This window comes from Lipotes vexillifer, unplaced genomic scaffold (assembly GCF_000442215.2).
Source record: "Lipotes vexillifer unplaced genomic scaffold, Lipotes_vexillifer_v1.1 scaffold704, whole genome shotgun sequence".
NCBI classification, from domain to species: Eukaryota; Metazoa; Chordata; class Mammalia; order Artiodactyla; family Lipotidae; genus Lipotes; species Lipotes vexillifer.
This window is the reverse complement of record NW_006771640.1, coordinates 102,316-128,471: the sequence shown is the minus strand read 5'-3', so window position 1 is coordinate 128,471 and position 26,156 is coordinate 102,316. Positions and strand designations below refer to the sequence as shown.

Below are 26,156 nucleotides of genomic sequence, written 5' to 3'. Positions count from 1 at the left end.
TCTTCTCTGTCTCTACAGTATCATTAGCTCTTCTCACATTGCCCACAGGAGGCTGGCCAGAGCATGCCCCGTGGTAGTTTATTTAGACACACGAGCTTATTTAGCGAGAGATGGAGGTGGATCTGTGTCTGTTTCCCTGGGGGCTTTGAAGCAAGGGACCAGGGCCTCTGTCTGACTGAGATGGTGGGAACCCTGCCCTCCTGCTGCTGTGGGAAGTAGAGGAACTCCCCAAGAGCACCCATCCCACAGCTGGACATCGTGAGGCAGGAGAGCATAGTGAACCACCACCAAAATCTGATAGGTGTCCTTCAAGGTCACCTTGGAGGCAGGTGAGGCAGCCCAGGATCCTCAGGGACCCTTCCTACAGAAGCGTCCTGGATGGGGGCGGAGGGGCCGGGAGGGGAAATGAGTGGGAGGCGGAGCCAGAGGTGGGAGAGGGGTCAATTCTCCTTGCCCTCGTCCCGCGGGGGGATGGCAGCGGTAACGGAGCCCAGGCCACCTGAGGCCAAAGGCAGGACCAGGATTCTCAGGGCAGAATCACTAAAAGGGGAGAGGGCCCAGGTGAGCAGGCCCTCGGGCTCCACAGCCCCTCATCCCTTCAATCATATTTAGTACCCTAGAGTCATGAGCCCTTGGGCCCCGGGAGAGCAGACACCATTTGGCCTACAGTATTGTAGGATACTTCTGTTTTGATTCAAAATTACCCTTATGATGTCCAGGACTCCAAGGAAGTCAGGCTGCAACCTGCTTGAAGAAGAGGACATTTTCTGGATAATCTGGACCTCAAGAGTCTGCTTGGGCGGCCAGGAGGGCTCAAGGACCCAGGTGCCCAGGAGGCCAGGTGGTGCATCTGATCTTAGAATTTGTTTTCCTTTGAAATTTTCCCCAACTTTTGGAAGCTCAGATACACAGAATTTGAATAACTATTGAACATGATCTTTGTTACACTCTCCTCTGGTCCATGTTTGGCCCTATTTTTCGTTCATTCATTCATTCACATTAAAAATAAAATAAGTACCTTTAAAGCCACCACCCAGCATAAAAACTAAGACCTTAACAATGCTGGCTACCTAACTGTGTGGCTTCCTCCTGTCCATCCCATCTCCCTGCTTTCCTCACCCAAGGTAAGCATCATTGTGAGTCCTATATCTGTCATTGATCTGCTTTCTTTTTTAATATACTTATTTTATTGTACCTAAATGTTTTCCAGAATCTTTGCTGATCCCTCCTCCTCCCTCTCTTTAGGGAACTTGTAGCTGTAGAATACAGGAAATGAGATGTGAGTTGCTCCATTACTTTTAGCTGCAATAAAACTCTTACTGAAACCATCTTGGCCTCCAGTGTTCTCTGAAGCGGAGGGGACAGAGGAGGAGGGAAATTCTCCTTCCCGAGAGGTCACTCTTTAAGGAAGTGGCGTGAAAGATGTGCTTTGCTGGGCAGAGTTCAGAAGGGTGGGCTTTCAGAATAATCCCCCTCCTTCTAAGCCTTCACTTAATCCATCTTTGTCCACAGCCTGGAGCCTTGTATAACTGACATCCCACCCACCCCCCACTTCTGCCCAGCCCTGGCAGAGCTGCTCCCCAGAAGCCCTGGGTCTAGGTGGGCCAAGTTTATTCTCAGGGATTCCGGCCAACAAGTGCCCTCTGGAGGACGCAGAGCAGGCGCTGACCCAGGACGCTCCGGAGATGTGATTATTGGGAAGGGTGGGGGGCCCTTGTGTCGCACCCTGGACTGGCCGCAGCACCGCCCCCATCCCAAGCCGCCGCAGTGCCAGCGTGAGCCCCGGGCCCTCCGCAAGGCTATTCGTGGACTCCTGCCTTGCTGCTCCTCTGGCCAAGAACCAATTTTACCCATGAGTGAGTCTGCATAATCCTCTTCCGGTCCCTGTCCACTGCTTGGGGGGGCTTTGGTGAGGGCGGAGAGGGAAGCTGCCTGGGCTGGGAGGGCCTGAGCCACGTCTGGGCCGCAGAGGGAAGCAGCAGAGGGACAGGCCTGGCCTCGGCTGCCAGGACAGCTACCTCTGCTTCTGGAGATGTCCAAGCCCTCCCCGTGGCTGGTCCACCCACGACCCTCATTTCCTCCAAGAGGAAAGGGAGGCTCGAATGAGCCCAAAGGAGGCCACTTGGAGCCCACTATCAAGACGCCAGTCCGCATTCGATTTTTGGCCTAGGTGGATTTGGGGTGGAGTCCTGGTGGGGAGCGCCTGCCCTGAACCCCTTTCTCCTCTTTAAGGCTGAGGGGTGGGTGAGGGGAAGGACACTGCCCGAGCTGAGCTAGAGATGCAGCAGGGGGCCTGGGACAGCTGAAGACTCCCCAGACCAGGAGGATCTCTAGAGAGAGCCCCTACCCTAGACTTATGGATGCGGAAACTAAGGCCCACAGAGGGAACTCGCTCAGTTAGGGTTTCCCAAAACCAGTCCGGCAGGATAACTCCGGCCCATCACTCCTGTCACCCACTCTGAAGCCCTTGTACGTGTTCCCTCTTCAGGAGACGGGCCCCTCCCAGGAGTCTGTTATCCTGAGCACCTCATATCCCACTGGTTAAGCACAAGGCTGGCATCAATGGTTTGGGGTTCAGGGCGTGCCTCTGTGACCTCAAGCACATGACACAGCCTCTCCAAGCCTGTTTCTTTATCTGGAAAAAACCAGGGTGCTAATAATCAAGTTTATCCTCAAGGCTTGTTGTCAAGTTTGAAGGAGATGCTGTAAGCGCCCAGCACAGTGCCTAGAGCAGAGTAAACAGTCAAGAAACCCTAGTAGTTGTGATTGTCATTGAGCCAGCGGGCTCCTATTCATCCTTCACAGCCCTGCCCAGGCATCCCCTCCCCTGTGAAGACCTCCTTGCTAGCCCCACACACAGACCTGATAACTGACCCCTCACAGCTGTAGCTTCATCCTGGGCAAACATCATGTTCTCTTATGGCTGGTTTACACGTGGACCATCTGTGCAGGCATGTGAGCTCCCAAGGGGACGAGGTGTGTCTCACTCTCCCGTGGTGTCTTACGGGCTGTGATGGGGCCAGGGCTGAGCAAATAGCGTCTCAGTGATGGGCACGGGTTGGAGCTGTCTTGACTTGCTGGTACCCAACCTTGCAAGCCGGCTCTTCTTCTGTCCTTCTTTATGTCCCATCTTTGAGGCCATTCAGGTCTGCATTTGGTGGCCTTCGCTGCCCTCTCCTGACCGCAGAGGGCAGGACAGTGTCTCGGGTGAGGGTGAGGGTTGGACTGGGGCAGAGAGGCAGGAGCTGAGTGAGAGTTTTACTTCTCACTACACAGCCTTACATATCCCTCTGCATCTTGGGCTTCGACCCCTCTGAGCCCACAGGGAAACCAGCAGAAGACTGTGTGCCGGGTGGGCAGACCTCTAGAAGGGCTATCATCCCATGGGAAGCCAGCCCTGCACGGTGCACAGAGGTCCCACCCCGAAGCTGGTAACAGCCCGGTTCACCCTGGAGCTCACTTCTCCAGCAGAAGCCTCTAAGGGCGAGCCCTGGGCCACCCGGCTTTACACACACAGGTACCAGGCTCACTCATTTGCTCACAGCTATCTCCTGCCTTCCGGGAGTGTGACAGATTGAAAGAAGCTGGTTCCAGCTAAGAGAGTCCTATAATTATCAACTGCAGATTATTTTAATTAAAATGCTTTGCATCCTCAGCTCTTAATTTCTAAAATGATTATAAATGTTATTAATAAAAAAAAATCCTTGAAGTGTGATCCATAAATCTCAGCCTGGGCTGAGATGACAGGGCGAGCCGAGCCGGTACAGCAGAGGAGGCCCTGCCCAGGGCTGAAACCGCAGAGGGTAGAGAAGCAGGAAGGGAGAAGGGAGGTGAGGCGGGCTGGAGGAAAGGGAATGGAGGGAGGACAACCCCCTATGCATTCTTCCCGCTTCACCTCTGGATCCTTAAGCATTTGGGACTAAGAAAGCAGACCAGCTCTGGGTTTGGAACTTGAGTCTGCTGTTTGCTGTATGACTCTGGGCAAGTCAGGTGACCTCTCTAAGCTTCAGTTTTCTCCTCTAATGATGTTTTCATCTTCCAAGTTTCTCATGTAAAGAATGGAAATGACTGCCGTCTGGTAGGGTTATTCTGAGGCATGTTGACGAAGTGTGTAAAGCGCTTGTCACACTGTAGCAATTTTTGGTTAGCTCTGGCCGGATCCTCAGGAGGGTTCCTAGGAGTCTTCTGTTGCTTCATAGCTCCATTCTCTGGCGGTCCTAGGCTCATGATAGGTGGACCCCTCACACTCCAGGAGGGGACCTCCTCAGGGGTGTGATTACTGCCAGCCCGAGTCTGGCACCAAGGGAAGGCCCTTCAGCTTTCACTGGTCTCGCATCACGGAAGGGCAGGGCAGAAGGAGAGGAGACCAGCCCTTTCACCTGACAGGCAAGGAAATGGGTTGGAGGCCCAGAGAGGGGAATGTCTAGCCCAAGGTCGCTCAGCAAATTTCTGGAAGGTTGTTTTACCCATTTTAGCAGATGGCCAAAGCCTGACTTTTTAATTTATTTTAAGCCTTTCTAATGGCTGAGAACAGATCCCCTGAACCAGGAGATGATGCTGACGATAACATTGACGAGGTAGACGGGGGAAGGGGTTGGCAGTGGGAGATGGAGAGGGCGAGGACCGGCCTGGGGTCACGACAGCTAGCTGCCACGTGCGCCCTTGGGCCCATCCCTTCTCTCCCTGGACCTTAGTTCTCTCCTCGGTAAAACCGGGATGATAATCACTGCCTCGCTGACCTCCCAGGCTGGTGGTGAGGATCAGATGAGATGATGAATCTGAAAGTGCTTTGTAAGCTGCAAAGCGTGAAGCAAATGTAGGAAATTATTGATATTAATATTAATGAACTTACTCACAGTTGGCTACTGGCCACAGACAAGATGGAACGCTGCGAGTCTGGCGGAAGACGAACTTTTCCAAGCCTCTGTTGGGTTTGCAGAGGGGACAGGGATGGAGATTTTTCTCCGTGGTCATTTCCCAGATTCTTATAGATGGAATTACTTAAGGGAAAACCCCTCAAGATTTTCAGCCAAGGGAGCTGGTAGTGCGCCCACGGCACTGGGGGACAGTGTGGGAGGGACTCCCCTTCCCTGGTTGGCACAGCTATAGAGGTTGCTGGCTTTGTCGTTCAAGGCTGATCTCTTCTTGGGGCTCGGGAGGCCCAGGGCTGAGGACCGGGCCCCTTCTGTGGACCCCACTAAAGGCAAAAGGGCTCCTTTCCCTATTTGGTTCCCCTCTTCCATCCTCAGAAGACTAACCCATCCCTCCTTGGGAAAACCACCAGGTCAAAGAGATGAGGATGGAGTCAGGCTCCTGCATCCTCTTTTTAGCACATTCATCCTCCTCCCTCTCCCCCCACACTCACACGGGAGTCTTGCTTCTATGCATGAAGCTGTGCACAGTGTTGATCTGTGTCCTGGGCTAATCCTCCATTCATTCATTCATTCACTCATGTGTTCTGTAAAGGTTTGTTCAAAGTCTGAGATGTGCCAGGCACTGGGATGCAGAGGTGAATGAGGCCCTGTCCCCGTCATTCAGGCTCAAAGGCTGCTGTAGGTGACAGATGACAGAAGTGCAAACAGGCCCTTGTGCCACCCTCTGTGGTTTGGAGCTATGGAAACATACCAGAGCCCAGGGTAAGGGGAGATTTTCAGAAAATGATTCCTGGAGGAAGCGGTTCTGAGCAGAGCCTTGAGGGAGGATACATGATGTTCAGAACCGCCATCACTTAACACAAATGGAACATTCCAGTGTCTCAACTCAGAGAATAAGGAGGTATAGATCCACAGGCTTCAGAAACTCTGCTTCCAGCTAAACACCCAACTGGCCACAGTTCCTGAGGATGTAGAGCCTTCCACAGCTTCTGCCCTCAGGGGCTGGGGAGTCAGAGTCCTAAGATGGGGTCTGAACCCCAGCTCTGCCTCTAACAGACTGTGCCCTCTGGTCTCTGCACTTGAAAGATGGGACCAGGTTGTGAGGACTCTGAGATCGTGGTGTGGATAACGCTCTGTCAAGGAAGAGCCACGTTGTCACTCCCTATTATTTTATTATTCAGCTGGAAGTGTTCTGATATGCCCAGTGGGATGGAGGCTTGGAAAGCACAGCCGAACTTGCACTTCAGTATTTGCTGACTACTTTGTACCAACTCTAGGGTTTAAGAATGTGAAAATTTGCAAGATGTCTATGTGCTGTGTGTGTCGTGTGTGCGTGTGCGTGTGTGTGTGTGACAGAGACAGACACAGAGGGAAGTGGGGAGGGTATTTGCGTGCTGGCTTGGCACAGAGGGCCCTGTGCGTTGAGGGTCACACATACACACTTGTGGGCTGTGGTCCACAAATGCCCACCCACTTCTGCCTCTGAGCACAACCACACTCTTGACAGCTCACACCTTGCATCCCACGAGCGCCCTGGAGCAGCCCAGCTCACACTCACTCGCTGTGTCCCTGGGCATCTCTCTCATTGACACCTCAGTTAGAACTCACATCCTGGTCTCCATACCAGCTTAACTGTGGATTTAGATTATCCACAGGTGCAAATACCCCTATAATAAAGAGATGTTGCTGAGCCCTGGGACGAGGAGTCCAAATTCTGCAGGGTGAGGGAGAGAATATTCTGGCTAGTAGGATTCTGGAAGAAGAAAGCATTTTAGGACGATGGAGCTTCCAGGTGGAAGGGACAGCATGAGCAAAAACAAAGAGGCCGGCTAGGATAGGCTGAGTCTTGGGGATGGCAGCGGTGTGGAGAGAGGGGAGGACGGAGCAAGGCATGAGAGCCACGGTCGGGCCCACCGGGTGCCATCCTGTTCATTCCATTAGGCAGGGGCGTCTGGAATGTGGCTGGCTTTGACTGCCAAGTGGAGCAGTTGGTGATGGGCAGTGAGTCTGGGTGTTGTGCAGAGGACGCGAGCAGCCACACCTGGGCTTCTGGGAAATGAATGTGCATCTGTGTGCTCGGTGGGCCCGGGGGAGGCTGGAGGCAGGAAGGTCTGTGAAGAGGCGGCTGGGGCAGCTCAGGAGGACAGTGGGGAGGTTAGCCATGGGGGTCAGAATGGAGAGAGAGAGAGAATAATGGCGCGAGAGCCCAGATGTGAGCCTTGTCTGTCTCTGAGTCACGGGGAAGATGCTTCTAGGGAGCCCGAGAGGAAGGGCAGCTTGGTGGGGGCAGGGGGATGGCAACCTTGGTGATTGGACACCTGAGCCCACCCCATCCCTCCCCTTTGTCTGCAGAGATGAGAAGCACCACTCAAGGAGCACCTACTGTGTGCTATGCACGGGGCCTGCCAGGCGGCTGTATCATCCCATTTCACAGATGAAACAATGGAGGTTAAGGATGTGTGTGACTGGCTGGAATCACAGGATGAGGACTCAGGTCTGACAGCACAACCAATGCTGGTCTCACCCCCTCCCTCCCTCCCTCTAGCCTGAGCTGGCACTGACAGCCCTCCCCTCCCCACCAGTTACATGCCCGCCAGGCTCCTGTCTGGCACAGCCTATTCCTGTGAGCCCAGGAGGATAAGAGCTCCCTTCTGGCTCCTCAACTTCAAAGAGCCCAGCGCTCTATTTGCAGCTGCTTACTTGGCAGGCCCTTTGATTTGCAAGAGAGGCTGGCCGCAGGGCTGTCCCTGGCCACCAGCAGAATTAGAGATCTGGCTTCAGGTGAAAAAAGTTTCTTCCTCCTCTCTCCCTCTCCCTTTTTTCCTTTCCTGACTCCTCTTCTGACTTTTTTTTTTTTAAAGCTTATTTTTAACAAGGGATTTGAAACTTCAGATGCCTCAAAGCTCCGGGACAATGGGAGATAGAGGGTTGATGCTGATGGGCTGGAGAGGGGAGTGGCTTGGAAGCAGGTCTGGATCACAGTAATGTCCCTTAGCACTGACTGAGCACCTAAGTGCAGACATCAAGCTGGGTGCTTGATGGCCATCCTGTCCTCCCCACGCCTCTGTGAGGCACACTTAATTCATTTTCCATGTGGAGAAACAAAGTTTTGTTCCAGGTCACATTGCTGGTAAGGGGTGGAGTCTGGCTGTACCCACTCCCTGGGCTGGGATGCTGAAGGGACTGGGACCCCTCCCAGACCCTGTCCCACCATGAGATAGAAAGCGTAGGGGTTCAGATCTTTCTTTGCCTTCCCTGCCCCCAGACAGATTCCTGGACATTCAGATATGTGCTTCACAAGCCTGAGTTCATCTTTCTGGTCGACCAGGAGGACTTACTGAAGGGTGATCCTTCCTTCCTTGGCTGTCCCCATCCTGGGTAATTTGGGACTTTAAAACCTTAAGGACACTAGCTCAGCTCTGTGCAGCCCCGGTTTGGGACTAGGAGGAGAAAACCCCAGCCTGGGAACCCCCAGAGTCCTCACTCTGCCCACTCTGTGACAATGGGCAGACTTTCCAAGGAGGTGGCCGCCATCTTCCTGTCCCTCCTGTGGGAGCAGAAGCAGGAGGTGGGAGGGGACAGCATGGGATGGCCATGGGAACCTGGCTTTGGAGTCCAACAGATCCGGGTGACATTTGGCAGCAGCCTCTCGTCACACTTAGGAGAAAATCCAGAACATTCTAGAGCTGGTTAGGTCCTGCCTGGTCTGGGCCTGCCTCTGTCTCTGCTGCAGCCAGCTATATCCTCTCTTCGCACAGGTCCCAGCCACTCCAGCCCCAGACACCCATCCCTTCCCTCCTCAGGGCCTTTGCATATACTGTCCCCTCTTCCTGGGACACTCTTCCCTCACTTCTAGATGGTTCCTCTTCATACCTTGGGCTTCAGGGAAGCCTGCCTATCCCAGACCATCTAATGTGCCACTGTCCCCCTGTCATCCCCTCAGCAACACTTGTGGCTGATTCTGACCCTGCCGTGAGGACAAAGGATCAGCTCCAGTTTGTACATCTTTGCATCCCAAGGGCCCACCTGGAGCCTGGTCCAGCCTAGGTCCACCAGAATACCTACTTACAAATCATTGAATTTAACCTCTCTTGCAACCTCCATTTCTTTATTTGCAAAATGGGTGTAGTGACTTTATTTGCAAAATGGGTGTAGTGACTTTATTTGCAAAATGGGTGTAGTGACATCGACCTCATAAGGTTGCTGCAAGGGCAAAACGAAGTAAAGTGCTCAGCATGAAGCACCAGGAAATACCAGCCTCTATTCATATTCATATTAATTCCTGAGTCGAACTGGTTAGGAATGGCTGGCACACATGAGCATCTTGGAAACTTGCAATGAGGAAACCCAGATTCGGAGAGGCCGCTCAAGACTGTCTCCCAGGCAGGCTGGCCACCTGGCTGCCTGGGGCTCCTTCCTGCTCCGTCCTGGCCTCCTGCTGACCGTGGATAATTGTATGGCCTCCTCTTGCCTCAGCGTTTATAATGTGGCTGATGGGATGCATGATGCAAGACCTCGGGGCAGTGGGTGGGGGGGAATGAGTGGGGTGGCGGAGTGCTTCCCACGAGGAACCAAGAGCCGTGCCTCCACCCCCTTCCCTGCCCCCATAACTGGCTATTCAAGGCCCTTGGTCTGCCTTCCAGCTCACCCATCCCCCGCCCTTCAGCTGACTTCCCTCTCTAATCGAAGGACTTTTGCATGAGCAAAGCATCCCCAGCGACTGCCTTCTTGCCTGCCACCTGCTCCTGTGGCTCTCTCCCCACCTGAAGCCATAAATACATATGCAAAGGCCAGTATATTAATTTGTGTTTGAGCACGTAGCCGGGGACGCTGCAGAGAAAGGGGATTAGGCAGTGGCAGTGGGTGGGAGGCAACAGATGGCCTGATGGCTTTTACCTGTTGCTAATTTGTTAGGCACCAATTCCTCGTTTGTGCTTAATTGTGCCCAGACCCCGAGACGGCAGCGTGCCGGACACTGGATGGCCCATGATTGCTCCTGTGGGGTGATGGGTCAGGTGCCTACCTGGGAATTAAATGTTGAAGTCTGGAAATGAACGGCTCTGCCTTGTTCTCTCTTGACTGGACTCTGGTCTCTCTTGCTGGCTGGGCACGAGGACCCTCAGAGCATAAGCAGCAATGAGGAGGGTGCTGAGTCGAGGCAGCAAGACTTACCCTTCTGTTAAGCGGCTGTGTGACCTTGGGTGGGTCACTTAGCATCTCTGGGCCCCATCTGCCTGTCAGGGAAATGAGCATAATCACACCTGCCCTATCTACTTTGCAGGATTGCTGTGAGTATGAGCTGAGATAATGGATCACGTGGAAGCCTCTCTAATAGTGAGGCATTTAAGAAACCTAAGGTTTTGGAGCCTCAGTTTCCTCACCTATGCAGCGGGTGATACCAGTCCCTACCTCAGGGGTGCTGGGAGGAGTAAAGGAATTAATGCCCGGGCTGGTCCCAGCTTTCCCAGAATGCGGTCCCGATGAGCCATTATTAGTTTGCTACGGCTCTCCCTTCAGGCCTCAGCTAAGCATCACCTGTTCTGCGAAGCCCACTCCGATCCGTATCCCCTACCACTGTGGACTGTCTTCTCCTGGTGGAATTTGTTCGGGGTTTACTTCTTCCCCGTTAACTACAATCTGGTGGGATGGTAATCTGCAGCCTGTGAGCCTGTCACCAAAAGGACAACACATGAATAAGCGCAGCCATTCAAGAGCATCTTCGGGAGTACAAAAGAGGCGCCAAACCTCGGAAAACAGGGAGCTCATGCACCCACGGGGCAGGGCCCACAGCAGAGGGACACTGCTCTCCCCCTTCCACACCTGGCCCTGCAAGTGGCCCTGGGACCCATCCATGTCTGAGCCCAACTCCCCAGCCTTGCTGCTGATTCTTTGAGCCTCAGATATATTTCCAAGAAAGTTCCATTCGCTTCATTGAGCTTATCTTTCAAGAACCTGGCTGCTGCACCTCTAGGCCTTATACGTATTGCAATGACAGCATGGAGGAACTTTCTTTTGAATGTTTTCTATATTTGTCTCCATTACTTCTTTGTTTTGTGACCTTGGGCAAATCCTTTCACCTCTCTGAGCCTCAGTTTCTTCTTCTGTATAATGAGGGGTGGGATGGAGGGTAGGGCTCCCTGGATTATTGTGAGGATTAAGTGTCCTGCTAGTGTCAAGCACATCACTGGCACTCAGAGATGACCGATCGATTAACCTCTATCAGTTGAGGATAAGTGACACTGCTTTCATTTGAAATCATGGAAGAAACCAAGGCCTGCAAGGTTGTCAGGAAAGCATCCTTCTGAGAAACTTGCTTAAGGGCTTATTGACCGAGAAATCGTCTTCTCTCTCCTTTGCCTTTGAGTCTCTCTCAGGGAAATGTGCAATTATTAGAAGAGGGAATGGAAGGTGGCAGAATGTTCTCTTGGGCCAAACGGGGGACAGGGGGCCGTGGGGGAGGATGGCCGGGGGAGGCAGGAGCTGTGGCAGGGTGGGCTGGGTTCCCTGCTGCTCCTGTTTGGAGTGGGAAGAGAGGTAGAAGAGGGGAGGGAGAGGAGGGGGGGGAAGGCAGGAGGCAGGCGGTGCTGATAAAGACTCTGACTTCCCTTTCCATCCCTCCTCATTTCCACTGCGCCTCCCCCTCTCCTCTTATATTATTTAATTCTACATGTAAATAACGCCTTCCCTCAGTCATGACCCTGCTGGCCCTACCTCTGTGGGTAACTCAAGGAGCACGCATCAAATGGTCCAAGAGTTTCTCTCCTTGAACTGACGCCTTGGAGAGGGCTCTCCTGCTTATATCTGTCCTGTAGTTTTTCCTTTCTTAGGCGGGAGCAACACGGGGGGCCCAGAACAAGGGCACACGTAGTTTGAATGTGGATTTTCTCAGGTACCAGCTGGAGACTTGGGGCAGCTTACAAATCCCTCTCGCTAGGCAGTGTGCCTGATGCTCAGAGCTGCTACCATCTGCCTCGCAGAAATTCCTGTATGCAAGGTACCTAGTACAGCGTCCAGCCCAGGTGCAGGGGCTGCTGCCTGCCCTCCAGCCTGACGCATGTTCAGGCAGTTGGTGCAGGGACCCCACTGCATCACGGGAACATCTCAGTGTCTGAGGCAGGTGCGTGAAACCAATTCAGTGCTACAGAGCCTGGTCACGTAAGCCAGCCGGACCCAGGGACGAGTTATTTGTGATATTATTGAATCTGTCCCATGTTCACCTAGATTCTGCCCTTGACCTTTAACACACCTCTCTTCTCCAAGTCAGTTCTGCCAGGACACCCTCCCCTAGAGCTAAGAAAACAAGGATGGAAAGAGAGGAGCCCCCATTTTGGGCCAGCATAGTACTAGTGCCTCTGTATACCTTACTCCTCTAATCCTCACCAGAGCCCTTGGATGCTGGTCGTCTCGTGTGTTTTGTGGGTGTAAACACTGAGGTTTAGTAAAGTTAATGACCTGCCCAGTTACGTGGCTGGTGGAACTAGGGGTTGGAACCCACAGGCACCTGACCGCCTTGGCGTCACGCTGGTTCCTCCCTCTGTCTCTCAGCTCCTGAGCTTTTACTGCCCCAGCAGCAGCTATAGACTCTCCCATCCCTCTGACTCAGGAACCACATAATTCTATGACATCTAAACTTTTGTAGACTCTAAAGCAACTTCCTTCCTCATACCATTTACTCCCACTATGTTCCATCCCCCTGGAAGGTATACCGACCACACATATTAATAGTAACACATATAATGATGGGAAATGTTTAAAATAGACCAATAGGAAATGTGGTGGGGTTGGAGGGTTAAAGGTCTGTCTCTATGTGTGCTTGACCAGGAGAGGCTGCAGAGCCCAGCAGGGAGGAGCCTTACCCTTAATCCCAGATTTTACTGATGTTTACTGAGAAGTGGCCACTCTTGGAAATCCAGCAACCAGTTCCTTGGAAACTGGTTGCTGGATTTCATCAGAAACCTGTGGGGAAAACTGGTGATGGGAAAATAAAATTGAGAAGCTTGGGAAGGCTGGGAATGATGATGAACTCAGCTGCTTTAAAAAGACAGAGGGAAGCAGTTGTCCAAGGAAGGAGGACCCCAGGGCAAGGCAGGACCCCTCTCCCTCACCCCTCATACGTCATCGCGGGGCCCCTCCAGTTTGTGTGCAGATGTGTAAAAGGCAACATCTGGGTGAGGTTTGAAAGCTTACGAGACTCTGCATATTTTATGAGAATTAATATGTGTTTAATTTAGGTGTTCCAGTGCCCCATGCCAAAGTTTTCATGCACTTGTGGGGAAGTGAGAAAAACATAAGTGAGTTTTTCACAAAGCTAAATTTATTCATTTTCAATAGGATTGTCTTTTTTTTTCTGGGATTCTCTCTTTCCTCCTTTCTTGGTGTTAAAACATTTATGAAACTGTGGTGAGACTAGACTAAACTTGATTTCTTGAGCATCTATGCTTGGCAGGCTGTAAAGCTGGCAACCTTATGTTGAATCCTCCAATTTTCTCTTTAAAAATTTTGCTGGGGCTTCCCTGGTGGCGCAGTGGTTGGGAGTCCGCCTGCCGATGCAGGGGACGCGGGCCCGTGCCCCGGTCTGGGAGGATCCCGCATGCAGCGGAGCGGCTGGACCCGTGAGCCGTGGCCGCTGGACCTGCGCGTCCGGAGCCTGTTGCTCCGCAACGGGAGAGGCCACAGCGGTGGGAGGCCCACGTACCGCAAAAAAAAAAAAAAAATTTTGCTGAACTACAAAATCTAGAAGTCTGAGGACCACTGGGTTGTACTATGTCAGTCATCATTTGTATCAACTCTCTTCCTAATCTTGGAGCAATTTTTTTCTGCTTAGCACAGATAGCCTTTGAAATTCAGATACCTCAACCCTATACTTAAATTTAATAACTTGTTTTTTGGCCTACAGGGTTACAGGTATTATACTCCACATATACCATAATTTGGGGATAGGAGATATTTTATAAGATCGTGTCTTTTGCTTTTCTGTATCTGTTACTATGGCTTGCTTTGAAGAGTGTTCAGTCCTATAAAAAGGCTCCATCTATGACCCCATAGGCTGAAATGAGGTGGGCGGAGTGAAGGGGAGGGATTGAAGGTGGAGGAGACAGATGATGAGACCCCAAGGTATCCTGAGACAATTTAGATGGAGCAAAGTTCCAATCATAGGCAAGAGACTGCCAAGTTCCTTGGCCTGGGAAGGTCAATGCCAAGAAGCAAGTTCAAAGGGCAAGGTGGGGAGAACATGTTAGAGAGATCAGTAATGTTAGAAACTAAAAGAATCTATTAGGGAATGTAGTGGAGAATGAGAAGTGCCAGGAACTCCCAACCATGATGGGCAACACTGAGGGCTGGAGCTCTGTGCATTCCTGGTGGATGGTGAAAGGTAAGGAGCCTGGGTGCAGAGGGTGCACGTGTCCCTGGAACAGGGGTTAGGACCTGTGCATTAGTAACACTGCTATGCTAGACAACACAAGAGGTGGCATCACATTGGTGGTTTTTTCATTGTCACAACCACTATTGATAATGCAGAGTAAACAGCCTACTTCCTTCTTCCTGTTGTTGCCTGGGAATGGGGATGGGAAGTGGAATTAACAGTAAATGGGTGTGAAGGAGCTTATTTGGGTGATGAGAATGTTTCAAACTGGATTGTTGGTGATGGTTGCACAACTTGGTAGAGTTACCGAAAAAATCACTGAATTTAATGAATAAACACTTAAAATGGTTGAATTGTATGGTATGTAAAATATACCTCAATCCTGTTTTTGAAAAATGAATGAATGGATGCTCCGGTGCATAACTCCCTTAATCAGGAATCCTGGGGAGATGGAGGCTGACGGTGGGGACTAGGGAAGGACCTAGGTTTTTCTGGTCCCTTCCATCAGGTTGCCAGCATAGATGAAAAGGCGTCTCTGCTCACAGGGTGGGAGCAGAACAAGGATGGGTAGGAGCCTGACAAACCCTTGCTGCTAATGGGGCCTCAAGATGGAGAAGCCTCAGAGGCCAGGATGTCTGAGGAGGGAGGGCGGGGCAGGGGAGGGCCACAGGAGACAGGTGGGGAGCTGGATACAGAGAGGAAGATCTGAAGTCAGCAAAGGCTTCGGAGAAACAGAAGGGCAGCCAAGGGAGGAAATAAAAGGCATAGAGAGTCTTGGGGTCACCAAAGGGAATAAGAAGGGCGTTTTACAAATATATCAGGGGAAAAAGAATCCTTGAGAGCTGCCTGGCCCATTAATAAATGAGAAGGGAAATCAAATTAATGATGATGATAAAAATGGCTGAGCGGCTGAAGTGCTTTGTAAAATTGGTCTTTAATGAGGAAGAGAAAAAGAAATCCGAGGAATGGGCAATTAGAAAGGGACAGAAGCCCTGTCAATAGAGTTGATGAAAGGTAGGAAAGAGAATACTTAGAAAAATTGGATAATGCTGACCCAGTTCAAATCACCATATCTGTATATACACTACCAAATGTAAAATAGATAGCTAGTGGGAAGCAGCCACATAGCACAGGGAGATCAGCTCCGTGCTTTGTGACCACCTAGAGGGGATATGGGGATGTATGTATATGTATAGCTGATTCACTTTGTTATACAGCAGAAACTAACACACCATTGTAAAGCAATTATACTCCAATAAAGATGTCAAAGAGAAAAAGAATCACCAAGTCCAGATGCAAGGATTAAACCATTGGCAGTTGTTTTAATTTTATATATATATATATATATATATATATATATATAATTATATATAATTAAATATATGTATACATATAAAATTATATATATGTTTAAACATATATATATATGTATACATTTTTTTCTTTTAAGGGAAGAGACAGAATCAGTGAAGATTCAAGAGCTTGAGATAGAAGAGGGAAAGGAAGTGTACTGTATTACCGTATGTTGACTTCCTTCATGGGGCCTGGCACCGTGCTAGGTACATTGCAAATGTCCTATCATTTAATCCCCCTAGCAGCCCTGTGTGCTTCCATGACCAGCCCATTTCACAGGCCAGGAAACTGAGGCTCAGAGAGTCTATGCATCCCTCCAAGATTACTCAACTACACATGGTAGTGGTAGACTTCGGACCCACGTTTTTCTGATTCCCAAGAGGATTCCTTTCCGTTCTACCAGCTGCTTATTCTAACTCTCAAGATTTGATTCTACACATCAGAGAGAAAGACATCCACCTGCCAATGACCTACTTTTAGTGACTGTCCTTTGTCCTGAAGCCTTGGGATTCTGATGCCATAGACAGAGGACTGTCTGATTGTAACTTTGAGATATTTAGGGAGGATTTCAGACTTTGCATGTTAAAGAGAAAGAAATGGGGCAGAGTTTGAGGAATGATGGGCCAGAGGGCACAGGACATCAGTGTCCTCAGGGGTATGTGGGCTCCTAGAGTCCAAAGGCCTTATCACACCGGGAAACTGAGGCCTGGGAGCGGGGAGTGACTCACCCAAGGCAGCGCCAGGAGCTGGAGCTGACTTGAGGGCCAAAGCTCTGCTTTCCACACTTCTCAGCCTAAGCCCATTATTTGCCCTCATTGCTGACTTCTGTCCTTTGTCATATGTGACTGACCTTGACTTTGATTTTCAGCTTTGGCTCCGTCCCCTTCTCTCTCCTTTTTGTGGCTCACATCAGTGGCTTCTTTAACCTCCCATCTCATGTCTGTTGCTGTTTTGTTAACCCCGATGCCCCAGGGGGTGGGGATGGGAGGGTGGGGATGAGGATGGGAGGGAGAGGCATGTAAGACTCATCTGGCTCTTGTCCCACTGGGGTCCTGTCATTGAGGGGTCCTGAGCATAGTGTGGTGGGAACCCACTTGTGATTGATTCAAACACTGGCCCAAAGTCTTTACCCACCTCATCTAACCCTTGCCACGGCTTCCTCACATATGGAGTTTACTTTCCTGCCTCTTGACCTTGGGCTTGACCATGTGACTTGCTTTGGTCAATGAGATATTAACAACATGGAGAAAGCAAGGACTTGAAATGTGCTTGTGTGGTTGGGCAACTCCTTGTGCACCTTTGACATTGCCATGAGATGAACATGCCTCGGCCAGCCTACTCATCCAGGATGGATGAGACACAGCTGGAGTAGAGCCTCCCCAGCCAACTCCAGCCTTTCAGGGAGAATCAGAGCTGTCCCAGCCACCATGGTTTGAAACAGAATTTTCTGTCTGGACTTAGACCAGCCAAGTTTCCACTGACCTGAATATCCCTGAGAATAGATATTCATAATAATATACCACTGAGATTATTTTTGTGGTTGTTTGTTACGCAGCATAGCTAACTGGTACACAAGCCATTGACACAACATGCTTGGAGGACTCTAGTTCCTATTTAAAATCTCTCTTTTCCTCAGTTTATTAAAAATAAAAACAAATCATTAAGCACCCACAACATGTCCATTCCCATGATGTATTTAGAAGTTTGGGTTACTGTCTTTGAGGAGCTCAGCCTGGGGGAAGCAAAAAGATGGTTACAAAATATGATGTTAATGAAAACTTCCCAGGGGGTAAAGATCTCTGAGTGAATTCTTGGGGGAAGGAGAAGAGGGGAAGGATGCTCAAGGCAGAAAGTACAGTGTGCCCAAAGACATGAGGGTGTGAAGCAAGCTGGTCCATTCATGGAACCCAAGCCCGCTTTGTGCTGGAATGTTACCCCCAGCATAGACAGGCAGCCTGAGCCCAGGTCTGGCTCTGACATTTTACAAGTCCCTGACCAAATGTTTAGACAAAAAAGAGACATCGATGATGCATTTATATTACCAGATGATGAAGTTCAGGGAAACTCTATTAAATAAGAAATGGCACAAGATGTGATAAAACTCGGAGAAGCTCAAAGGGGATAAAAGACTCATGGGAGTGTTGCGATACAATAAACAAACAGCATAATCCGGGAATGCCAAAGGCGCAGATGTAATCACACATGGACACCTGCTGCCGGAAGTCGGGCTGGGGTCCAGCAGGCCCAGTGGAGGGTGAGCACCCCAACACTACTCTCACCCCACCCTACTCAAATCTTGCCTGAGATGCAGACCTCTCCCTTGGCTTCTCCCAGTTTCCCTTTCCCTATGACTTTTCTCAGTGTCACTTGCTTTCTGCAGGGAGAGGGGGCTAGGGGTGGTAGGGAGGGAAGGTGAGCTGCCTCCCTGGCCCTATGCAATAAGCACGGCCTCCTCCTCGAGCCCACCCCTCTCCTTCTAACACTCCCCCTTCCCCCAGCCCAAGTGTGTGCGATTTCCGAGTTAATCTGTCTGCACTAATTAAATATTGAAGGCTGTTAAATATTCATGGAGCGTTTTAGCTGGCAGGTTGGATGTCTCCAGGCCCCGCTGGCTTCAGCTCCACTGATGAGCCATTTTGGCGGGGCACTTTGCGCTCCTGACGGCCTCTCTCTCATCCAGATGTTCCCAGCTGCTCTGGACCACTTCATCTGCTAGGGATGCTCAGCCCCCAGCCTGGGACTCCCAGTTAGCTTTCTTGTGTGGGAAGTGGTACCTGCAGCTTTGGCCTTGGGGGCTTGTAGTGTGCCACCAAGGGAATCTGGCCTGGGGTGCTGGGAAGAGGGGCTGAACCAGGAGTTCACTGAGAGGCCAGGTGGTGTGTCCTCTGGGTAGGGGCTCCTGGGAGCCTCCTTCCTTCCACCGGCTTCTGTTTGCAGCTCCAGTACTGTGCTGGGTGGGAGGTGCTGGGGGGAGAGGTGGCCAGAGACAGACTCTCCGATCCCTGCAGGAGGCCAGTCTGTGTGGAGACGGTCCTACAAAGGGCAGTTACGATCGCCGGGGACAGTGTTATGCTGGGCAAAGCGGGGCTGTCTCACGCACAGGAGCTGAGGGGTCCCAGGAGACACCAACCAGACTGGGGAAGGGGGAAGGTCAGGAAGGCTTTGCAGAGTGAGACTTCAGGCCGAACCCTGGGAGACAAGAAGGACTCAGCCCAGTTGGTATGAGAGGGTCTGTGTGGAAGGCCTCTGGTCAGGGGAAGGGCAGAGTGAGGGCCTGGACCAGAATAAGAGAGGGGTGCTCTATGAATGGGCGTGGCAGGCGCCTGAAGCCTGGGGCGCAGAGGGGAGGGGAGCAGTCAGCAGCCTGCGGGAGTGAGGGTACCTGACCCCACCCAGGGTCAAGGCCAGGTGCTTCCTTCCTGTCTCTCACCTTCTAAGTCCCTTTGTGTGTCCCCTTCTGCTCCCAGCCCAGCACCTCGCTCCCCAAATACCTGGTTATGTCCCCTTCCACTTCCTGTAGGAGAGGAGGGCTGGGGAAGGGAGGGTCAGGAGGGCCAGCGTCAGAGAGCAGGACGTCCCATGATGGTACCTCCCGCTGGCTGGCTGGGAAGTTGGTCCATCGCTGTTTTCTTTTTCTTTTCTTTATCTTTTTTTTTTTTTGCGGTACGTGGGCCTCTCACTGTTGTGGCCTCTCCCGTTCCGGAGCACAGGCTCTGGACGCGCAGGCTCAGCGGCCATGGCTCACGGGCCCAGCTGCTCCACGGCATGTGGGATCTTCCCGGACCAGGGCACGAACCTGTGTCCCCTGCATCGTCAGGCGGACTATCAACATCATTTGGTGGCTTACGGATGAAATATTCATCTGTTCCCCGACCCCAGCCACTTCCTGGAGAATCCCTGAGAGGTATAGGAGGTGGCTCTGGTATCTGGTCTCTCTCAGGTTTGGGTCTCTTCAGACCCAGATACGGAGGGAGTTTGTGGATAAAGATGTGCAGAGTAGAAGAAGAGGCGTATTGGAGGGGGCTCTTATGCTCTCAGACCAGAAGGGAAGCCTCCAACCACCCCCACGGCACGTGCCCATTCCTGCGCATGCATGCATGCATCTCACAGACGAAATGCTACTACACAGCCCAAGAGTTCTTAAGTGGGTTAGGAGGCATCCTGACTGGAAAGAAAAGTTCTGAGGGCTTCCACCCTGATAGTACCTAACCCTTAGAATGCTTCCTTGGGACCCATGATGGGCAGTATTGATGAAGAGAGCCTGGGATCTACGCAACGTCATTGATGGGAGGATAAAATTAATTGGGCAACATTTCAACACCCAAAGACCTTGGCACTTTGACACTCTACCGGGAGTTGTAGTTCTCCCTCAGGTCTGTGAAAGGGAAGGTTGAAGTTGGTGGGAGGGAGGAGCGATACCTGGACAAAAAGCCAAATACTAGGATTGAGCGTTAACACAGGCTGGAGAGGAGATCTTCTTACCTGACGGACCCAAAGGGGCATTTGGTGGGTGTGGGGTGAGCGACGGTGCGGGTTGAGGACTACGACGCTAAGGATGACTGAGAAGGTGACGAGGACCGTAGTAAACATGAGGTATTTGATAACGATGGGGACAGACAGGGAGCTCTCAGGCACTTTGTCTGCCAGCAGCAGCAGGAACACAGTAAGGGTCAGCAGGGCAAAGACCGAGAGCCCCATCTTCTCTCCTTGGGGGACAGAGGGGAAGGCGGAAGGGTTAGGCTCTGCCAGAAAGCAATCTCCCGGGCATAATCAGTGACCGTGTTTCCAGCCCACTCGAGGACAGGCTTTTGGAAGGGCCAACTGCATGCAGGTAACTCCTACATTTATACCTCCAACCTGGACCGATTCCCCTAAATTCCACACTTGTATCCACCTGCCCACTTAACCTCTCCATTTGGGTGTCCACTAGACATCTCGAACTTCACATGTCCAAAACTTAATTCCCTCACCACCGGCTCCCCCCATAGTCCTCCTCAGTTCACAAATGACAACTCGATCTTTCCTGGGGCTCAGGCCAAATCCCTGTGTCATTCTCAGCTCTCCTCTCTCTCACCCCATATCCAACCCATACCAAACCCTGTTGGCTCTACCTTCGAAATATATCCTGAAACTGAAATGACTTATCACATCTACCACTACCATCCTGGCACAAGCCACCATTACCTCAGATCTGAGTTATTATAAAGGCCTCCTCTTTGCTTCATCCTTTGCCCCCCTGCTGACTGTTCTCAACAGAGCAGCCTGATTGATCCCGTTAAAACGTAAATCAGATCATATCACTCCAGTGGCTTCCCATCGCCTTTAGCATAAAGGTCCTTACTGAAGTCTACAAGGCCTTCCCATTAGCTCTCTGACTACATCTCATACTGTTTTCTCTCTTGCTTACTTCGTTCAGTTACGTTGGCTATTTCTTGAATATGCAAGGCACACGCCCACCTCAGAGCCTTTGCATTCACTGTTAACTCTTCCTGGTAATTTCTTCCCCCAGATATCTACCAGGGTCATTCTCTCACTTCCTACAAGTCTTTGTTCAAATATTGATCAAACATTCCCTTTTCAGTGAGGCATTCACTGACCATCCTATTTTTAAATTGCAACCCCTGTGATAAACCATAGCAGAAAAGAATATGAAAAAATTTTTATATATCTGTAAATGAGTCACTTTGCTGTACAGCAGAAATGAAACACAACATTGTAAATCAACTATATTTCAATAAAATTGTTTAAATAAATAAATAAGTTGCAACCCCTACCCCCATTCTCATCCTCCCCAAACCCTTTTCCTATTTTTCCTTCTTAGGAATTGACCTCTCCTAATATACTATCTAGGAATTCCCTGGTGGCACAGTGGTTAGGAATCCGCCTGCCAATGCAGGGGACGTGGGTTCGAGCCCTGGTCCGGGAAGATCCCACATACCGCGGAGCAACTAAGCCTGTGCGCCACAACTACTGAGCCTGTGCTCTAGAGACCGCGAGCCACAACTACTGAAGCCCGCTCGCCTAGATTCCGTGTTCCACAACAAGAGGAGCCACCGCAATGAGAAGCCCGTGCACTGCAACAAAAGTAGCCCCTGTTCACTACAACTAGAGAACGCCCCCGCGCAGCAATGAAGACCCAATGCAGCCTAAATTAATTAATTAATTTAAAAAAATAATAATATACTATCCAATGGGTTTATTTATTATGTTTACTGACTGTCTCCCCCACTAGAATATAAACTCCATGAGAGCAGGGATTTTTGTCTGTTTTATTCACTAATGTATTCCCAGTGCCTTGCACATTACAGATGTTCGACAAATATTGTTAAATGAATGAATGGACCAACCCCTGTAGCAGGAACTGTATAACAAATCGAAGGATCTAAAAATGAAACCAAGTATATGCCAGATGGCTGGTTATTACTGTGGCAAAAATGAAACCAAGTATATGCCAGATGGCTGGTTATTACTGTGGCATACCACAGGCACTGCAAACTTCACGGAAGGTATTGAAATAAATAACTATTATGGTCTGTTCTACTTTAGTGCCTGTAATATTGGGTTCCAAGAGTTGCCTTGCTCCAGGAAGAAGTTGCGTGTGCAAGTGTGTTCTAGAGAGGCATCACTCTCCTTCCCTAGGCTGAGAGAGGGCTTGATTACAGAGAGAAGGAAAGCGTGTGCTTTTTGTTTGTTTTGATTTCTTTTTCAGGCCACAGCAGTGAAAGCCCAAAATCCTAACCACTAGGCTACCAGAGAACTCCCAGGAAAGCATGTTTTGAATATGAGAGTTTAGGATATCAGTCTCTGAATCAGACTAGTACTAAGCAGGGTTGGAATAGCAACACTGCCTCTCTCTGTGTAATGTCAGCTGACTGACTTAAACTCACTTAGCCTCTGTGAAACGGGCAGACAATTCAGTACTTACCTCACAGAGTTGTGAAGATTAGAACTGCGTTAATGTATGTAACACATTATTTGTATTATCTTATAGCAAGTGCTCCAAATTAGAAAAGACTATACCTACACTTACACAAAGCTTACAGAGCACAAGGCATAGTTCTATTAACTCAGTTAATCCTCAAAATAGTCCGATGTGGGAGGGACAACGACTGTCCTATTTCCAGATCAGGACACTAAGAGATTAAGGAATTTGCCCAGGGTTACTCTGTTAGCATATTGTGCTGTCTCCCAGAGAAATGTTGGCTATTATTCCCAAGGGACATAGGAGGTTAAGGGACTAGTAGGCGGCATTTGACAAGTGGGGGAGGGAGGATGCCAGGAATGGGGAAAGGGAAAGGAAGCGCTAGCTAAGCCTGGGAGTTTGTTGGTCAGAGGAGTGGCAGTTCCAAGGATGAGATCCTAGGATTCTGAAGGGAAGAGTTCAGAAGTTACTGGATGCAGAGAAGTGAGCAGCAGAGGGGAGGTAAAGCTTGAGGTTGGAGGGGAAATCTGGACGCAGAGGCAAAGGCTCTTCCTGAAAGGAAAACCTGGGTGAGATTGCTGAAGCACATTTCATGAAGGCTTGAGCTGGCAGGAAAAACTTCCCTGTATTATGGGTGAAGAGCAAGAACCTGAGCCATTGGTAAGAAGCAGTGCTGGGCCCCTTCCCCTCTTAGCTGCATCTGGTGGCAGGTAGAAAACGAAGATGGCCAGAAGAGTGATGAGGATGCATGGGGCAATGACGTTGACCAGGTAAAAGAGAGGCTTCCGGCGAATGATGAGGTAGAAGGTGACTTCTTCAGGCCGTCTTTCCCCCCCTCCCCTAGGATCCACTGGAGGCTGGATTAGCCGAGAAGCCTTGTGAATAATCTCCCCTTGACCATTCTCTTGGGGGGAGTGGGGGAAAAGAGAAGGTGACACAGATGTGGAACCTGTCTTTGCTGGCGCCAGATACGGCTTTCTTTTCTTTTTTTTTGTTTTTGTTTTTTTTTGCCTCACTGTACCACCGCGCTGCTTGTAGGATCTTAGTTCCCCAACGAGTGATTGAACCTGGGCCCTCAGCAGTGAAAGTGTGGAGTCCTAATCACTGGACCGCCAGGGAATTCCCAGATATGGCTTTCTCTGCCACATCCTAGAGCAGGGGGGACTGATGTAATAAGGGGCTAGCTATGGTCCCTGGGCTGGACAGCCCATCTCTAATAAATTTGAGCAAGTCTCAATTTCCATAACCACAAAATATAGACAGTTATACCTATCTTGCTGAACCCACAGGGACTCACTGAGGGAGTATATTTATCAGCCTGTTAGAAACTGGAAATCGTAAAGCCCATGGACATGGGAGTCAAGCCTACTCACCAATAAAGGTGCCTTCATGAATGTGCACTTCCTGCCGCTCCTGCCCATCGGGACCCAAGCCGGTCTGCAGACTGACTTCTGAGCTGTCATAGCTATAGGAACTGAACACCATGGTGCAGTTCTGCCAGTCAAAGGGGAAGTAGGTGACCTGGATGGAGTGGAGAGTCACTAGAGCTGCCAGAGAGCTGGTCAGGGCGGGGGGAGTTGGGGAGGTCACAGGGCAGACAGGGGTCAGAGGATATGGGGCACTAGGGAGATAGGGACCACCAGGGGGAGATCACAGAGAACTGGAGTCACAGAGGAATAAGAAGGTTATGCGGGGAGGTCATGGACAATGGAGGGGGGCGGTCACTGAGGAAGACTGGAAGTCAATGAAAGTGGACAGAGAAGATGAAACTCAACAGAAAATCAGAAGGGTAAGAGAGACGTGAGGGTCATGGGGATAATGGAGGAGGGATATCTGAGTGAGGGTTTCTAGGAGCGCATTGAGCTTCCCAGGTGGGGCCCGGACACCTGGATGCTGCAGCTGCAGCGATAGATGCCCGGGGGCTGCCAGCGCACGCAGCCGTCGGAGGACACCATGACGCTGATGTCCAGAGCAACATCAAAATTTCCGTCGTTGCTGCCGGGAAAGAATCTTCTCATCTGGGATCAGGCCCCTCCCTCCGGAGGCCGCGCCCCTCCAGAGGCCCTGCCCCACCTCCCAGACTCTGGGGACATCCTTACTTGTTTAGGAGCACCACGTCTGGTAGCCACACGGATTCGGCAGTGATGCGGAGTGAATCGATGCCCTCGTGCTCCTCAGGGTCCCAGCTCAGCCTGTAGTCAGTCCACTCCTAGGCAAGCAGAGGCTGAGGGGCCGTCTGGGGCTGGAGGCTGCAAGGAGTCTTGGGATGTGCGAAGGAAGCCCGGGCAGGGAATGCAAGGGAGAGCCGCGCAGGCACGGTCTGCGGTTCTGGGGGCCGGGGCTCTGTTTAAGACTCCACCTGCACTCTTTGGGACCCTATCAACTAATCTCCCCTTCTCTCTCATCGGGCCCCAACTTCTTCTTTCTGTAAAAACGAGGGGGTTGCACGCTAGCCTCTAAAACAGTGGTTTTCAAACTGCAGTTAACGACGCTTTTCATAGGTCCGGAATCAAATGGGTGGCCCCAAACCAGTGTTAAAAAAAATTTAGAATGAAAAATGCATGGAATGCAGCTCGCATAGTAAAGATAGGTATTGTTTCCTGAAGCTTCCGTTTCAGTTATAAATGTGTTTTCTGAGGTCGTGATGCAAAAAAAAAAAAAAAAATCTTACTGGGTGGAACATTCGAGGAAATTGTAAAGGCAGCGGGACGCTCGCCCTTTCCCACCCTGCGGGGGTCTCCGTACCAGGTCTAAGTAGACCTTTGCGCTCATCTCCTCATCCTTCTCGTTCTAGCAGGGAAAAGTTTAAAGGGCAGATATGATGTCAGTGTAGAGAAATGAGGGGCTCGGTGGGTAAACTCTCCCTGGAAACTCCCCTCTTTTTCTGAGTCGCACCCTCTTGGGTTCAAGCCCCACCTCCTATAAACTGCGTTGGCTTAAGCTCCGCCTCTATCTCGTAAACTACCTGCTGGCCGTACAGTCAGCCAGTTCATTTACCAGTCCCGGCCCCGGCCGGGGTGAATCTCTGCCCGCTGTTGTTTATTGACCCTGTCCGGCACCAAGGTCCGCCCCAGCCTGTGACCCCGCCTCAAGGTCCGCTCTCCGGCCTGTCCATCGGCCCCAGCTCCAATTTGAGATCCGCCCACAGGCCCGTTCATCATCCTGCCCGGCTCAATCCAGGCCCGTCCAGCAGCCACGCCCACAGCTTGTCCATTGGTCCGATTTCGACCCGATCTCTACTAACGGCCCGTCAGTCACCCAGCCTGGCCTCGCCCCGGACCCCGCCCCCAGTAGTCCCTGGGTTCCGCCCTGCCTAAAGCCACGCCCCCCAGCCGGCTAGTGGGCCAGACCTCAACTCCCCGCGTGCGCCCTCACCAGGCTGATTAATTGCGATAGGCTGAGACCAATGCTGACCCCGACGCGGTCTCCCACCTCCCGCACCGGCCTCACCGAGCTATCATAGCCCGAGAAAAGTTTCTCGCGGAGTCGGCCCTCCGCCTCTGAGCCGCGGACGCCTGGAGGAAGAGAGAACTGAGTGAAGCCGTGGTGCCCGGCCACGACCTCTGGCCCTGTCACTGCCCCTTTGAGGCCCAGACTTACCCGGGGCGAACGGCGCCCCCAACGCCCGCAGCAGCAGCAGCAG

General features: G+C 51.2%; 1 protein-coding gene across 1 annotated transcript; it reads right to left on the bottom strand.

The window, feature by feature from the left end:
• Positions 1 to 440: 440 nt before the first annotated feature.
• Positions 441 to 26,156, bottom strand: LOC103071152 (acetylcholine receptor subunit beta-like). The gene is made up of 11 exons (XM_007447058.1): positions 26,114 to 26,156; positions 25,889 to 26,028; positions 25,259 to 25,303; positions 24,613 to 24,722; positions 24,400 to 24,508; positions 23,887 to 24,034; positions 23,210 to 23,417; positions 20,074 to 20,299; positions 19,401 to 19,580; positions 18,366 to 18,555; positions 441 to 499 (listed from the first exon to the last, which is right to left on the bottom strand). Exons 3-11 carry the CDS (start codon positions 25,283 to 25,285, stop codon positions 441 to 443), a joined length of 1,257 nt encoding a protein of 418 aa, XP_007447120.1. The 5' UTR covers positions 25,286 to 25,303; positions 25,889 to 26,028; positions 26,114 to 26,156.

What these genes read in the sequence shown, in the direction of transcription:
- LOC103071152 (XM_007447058.1), bottom strand. Translation starts at nt 25,285, where the DNA reads ATGAGCGCAAAGGTCTACTTAGACCTG. An exon ending in CAAAGGTCTACTTAGACCTG is followed by an intron (nt 24,723 to 25,258) that starts GTACGGAGACCC and finishes CTGCTTGCCTAG; the next exon opens with GAGTGGACTGACTACAGGCT. An exon ending in TGCCCCTTTGGGTCCGTCAG is followed by an intron (nt 19,581 to 20,073) that starts GTAAGAAGATCT and finishes TCTACTCTGCAC; the next exon opens with ATCTTTATCCACAAACTCCC.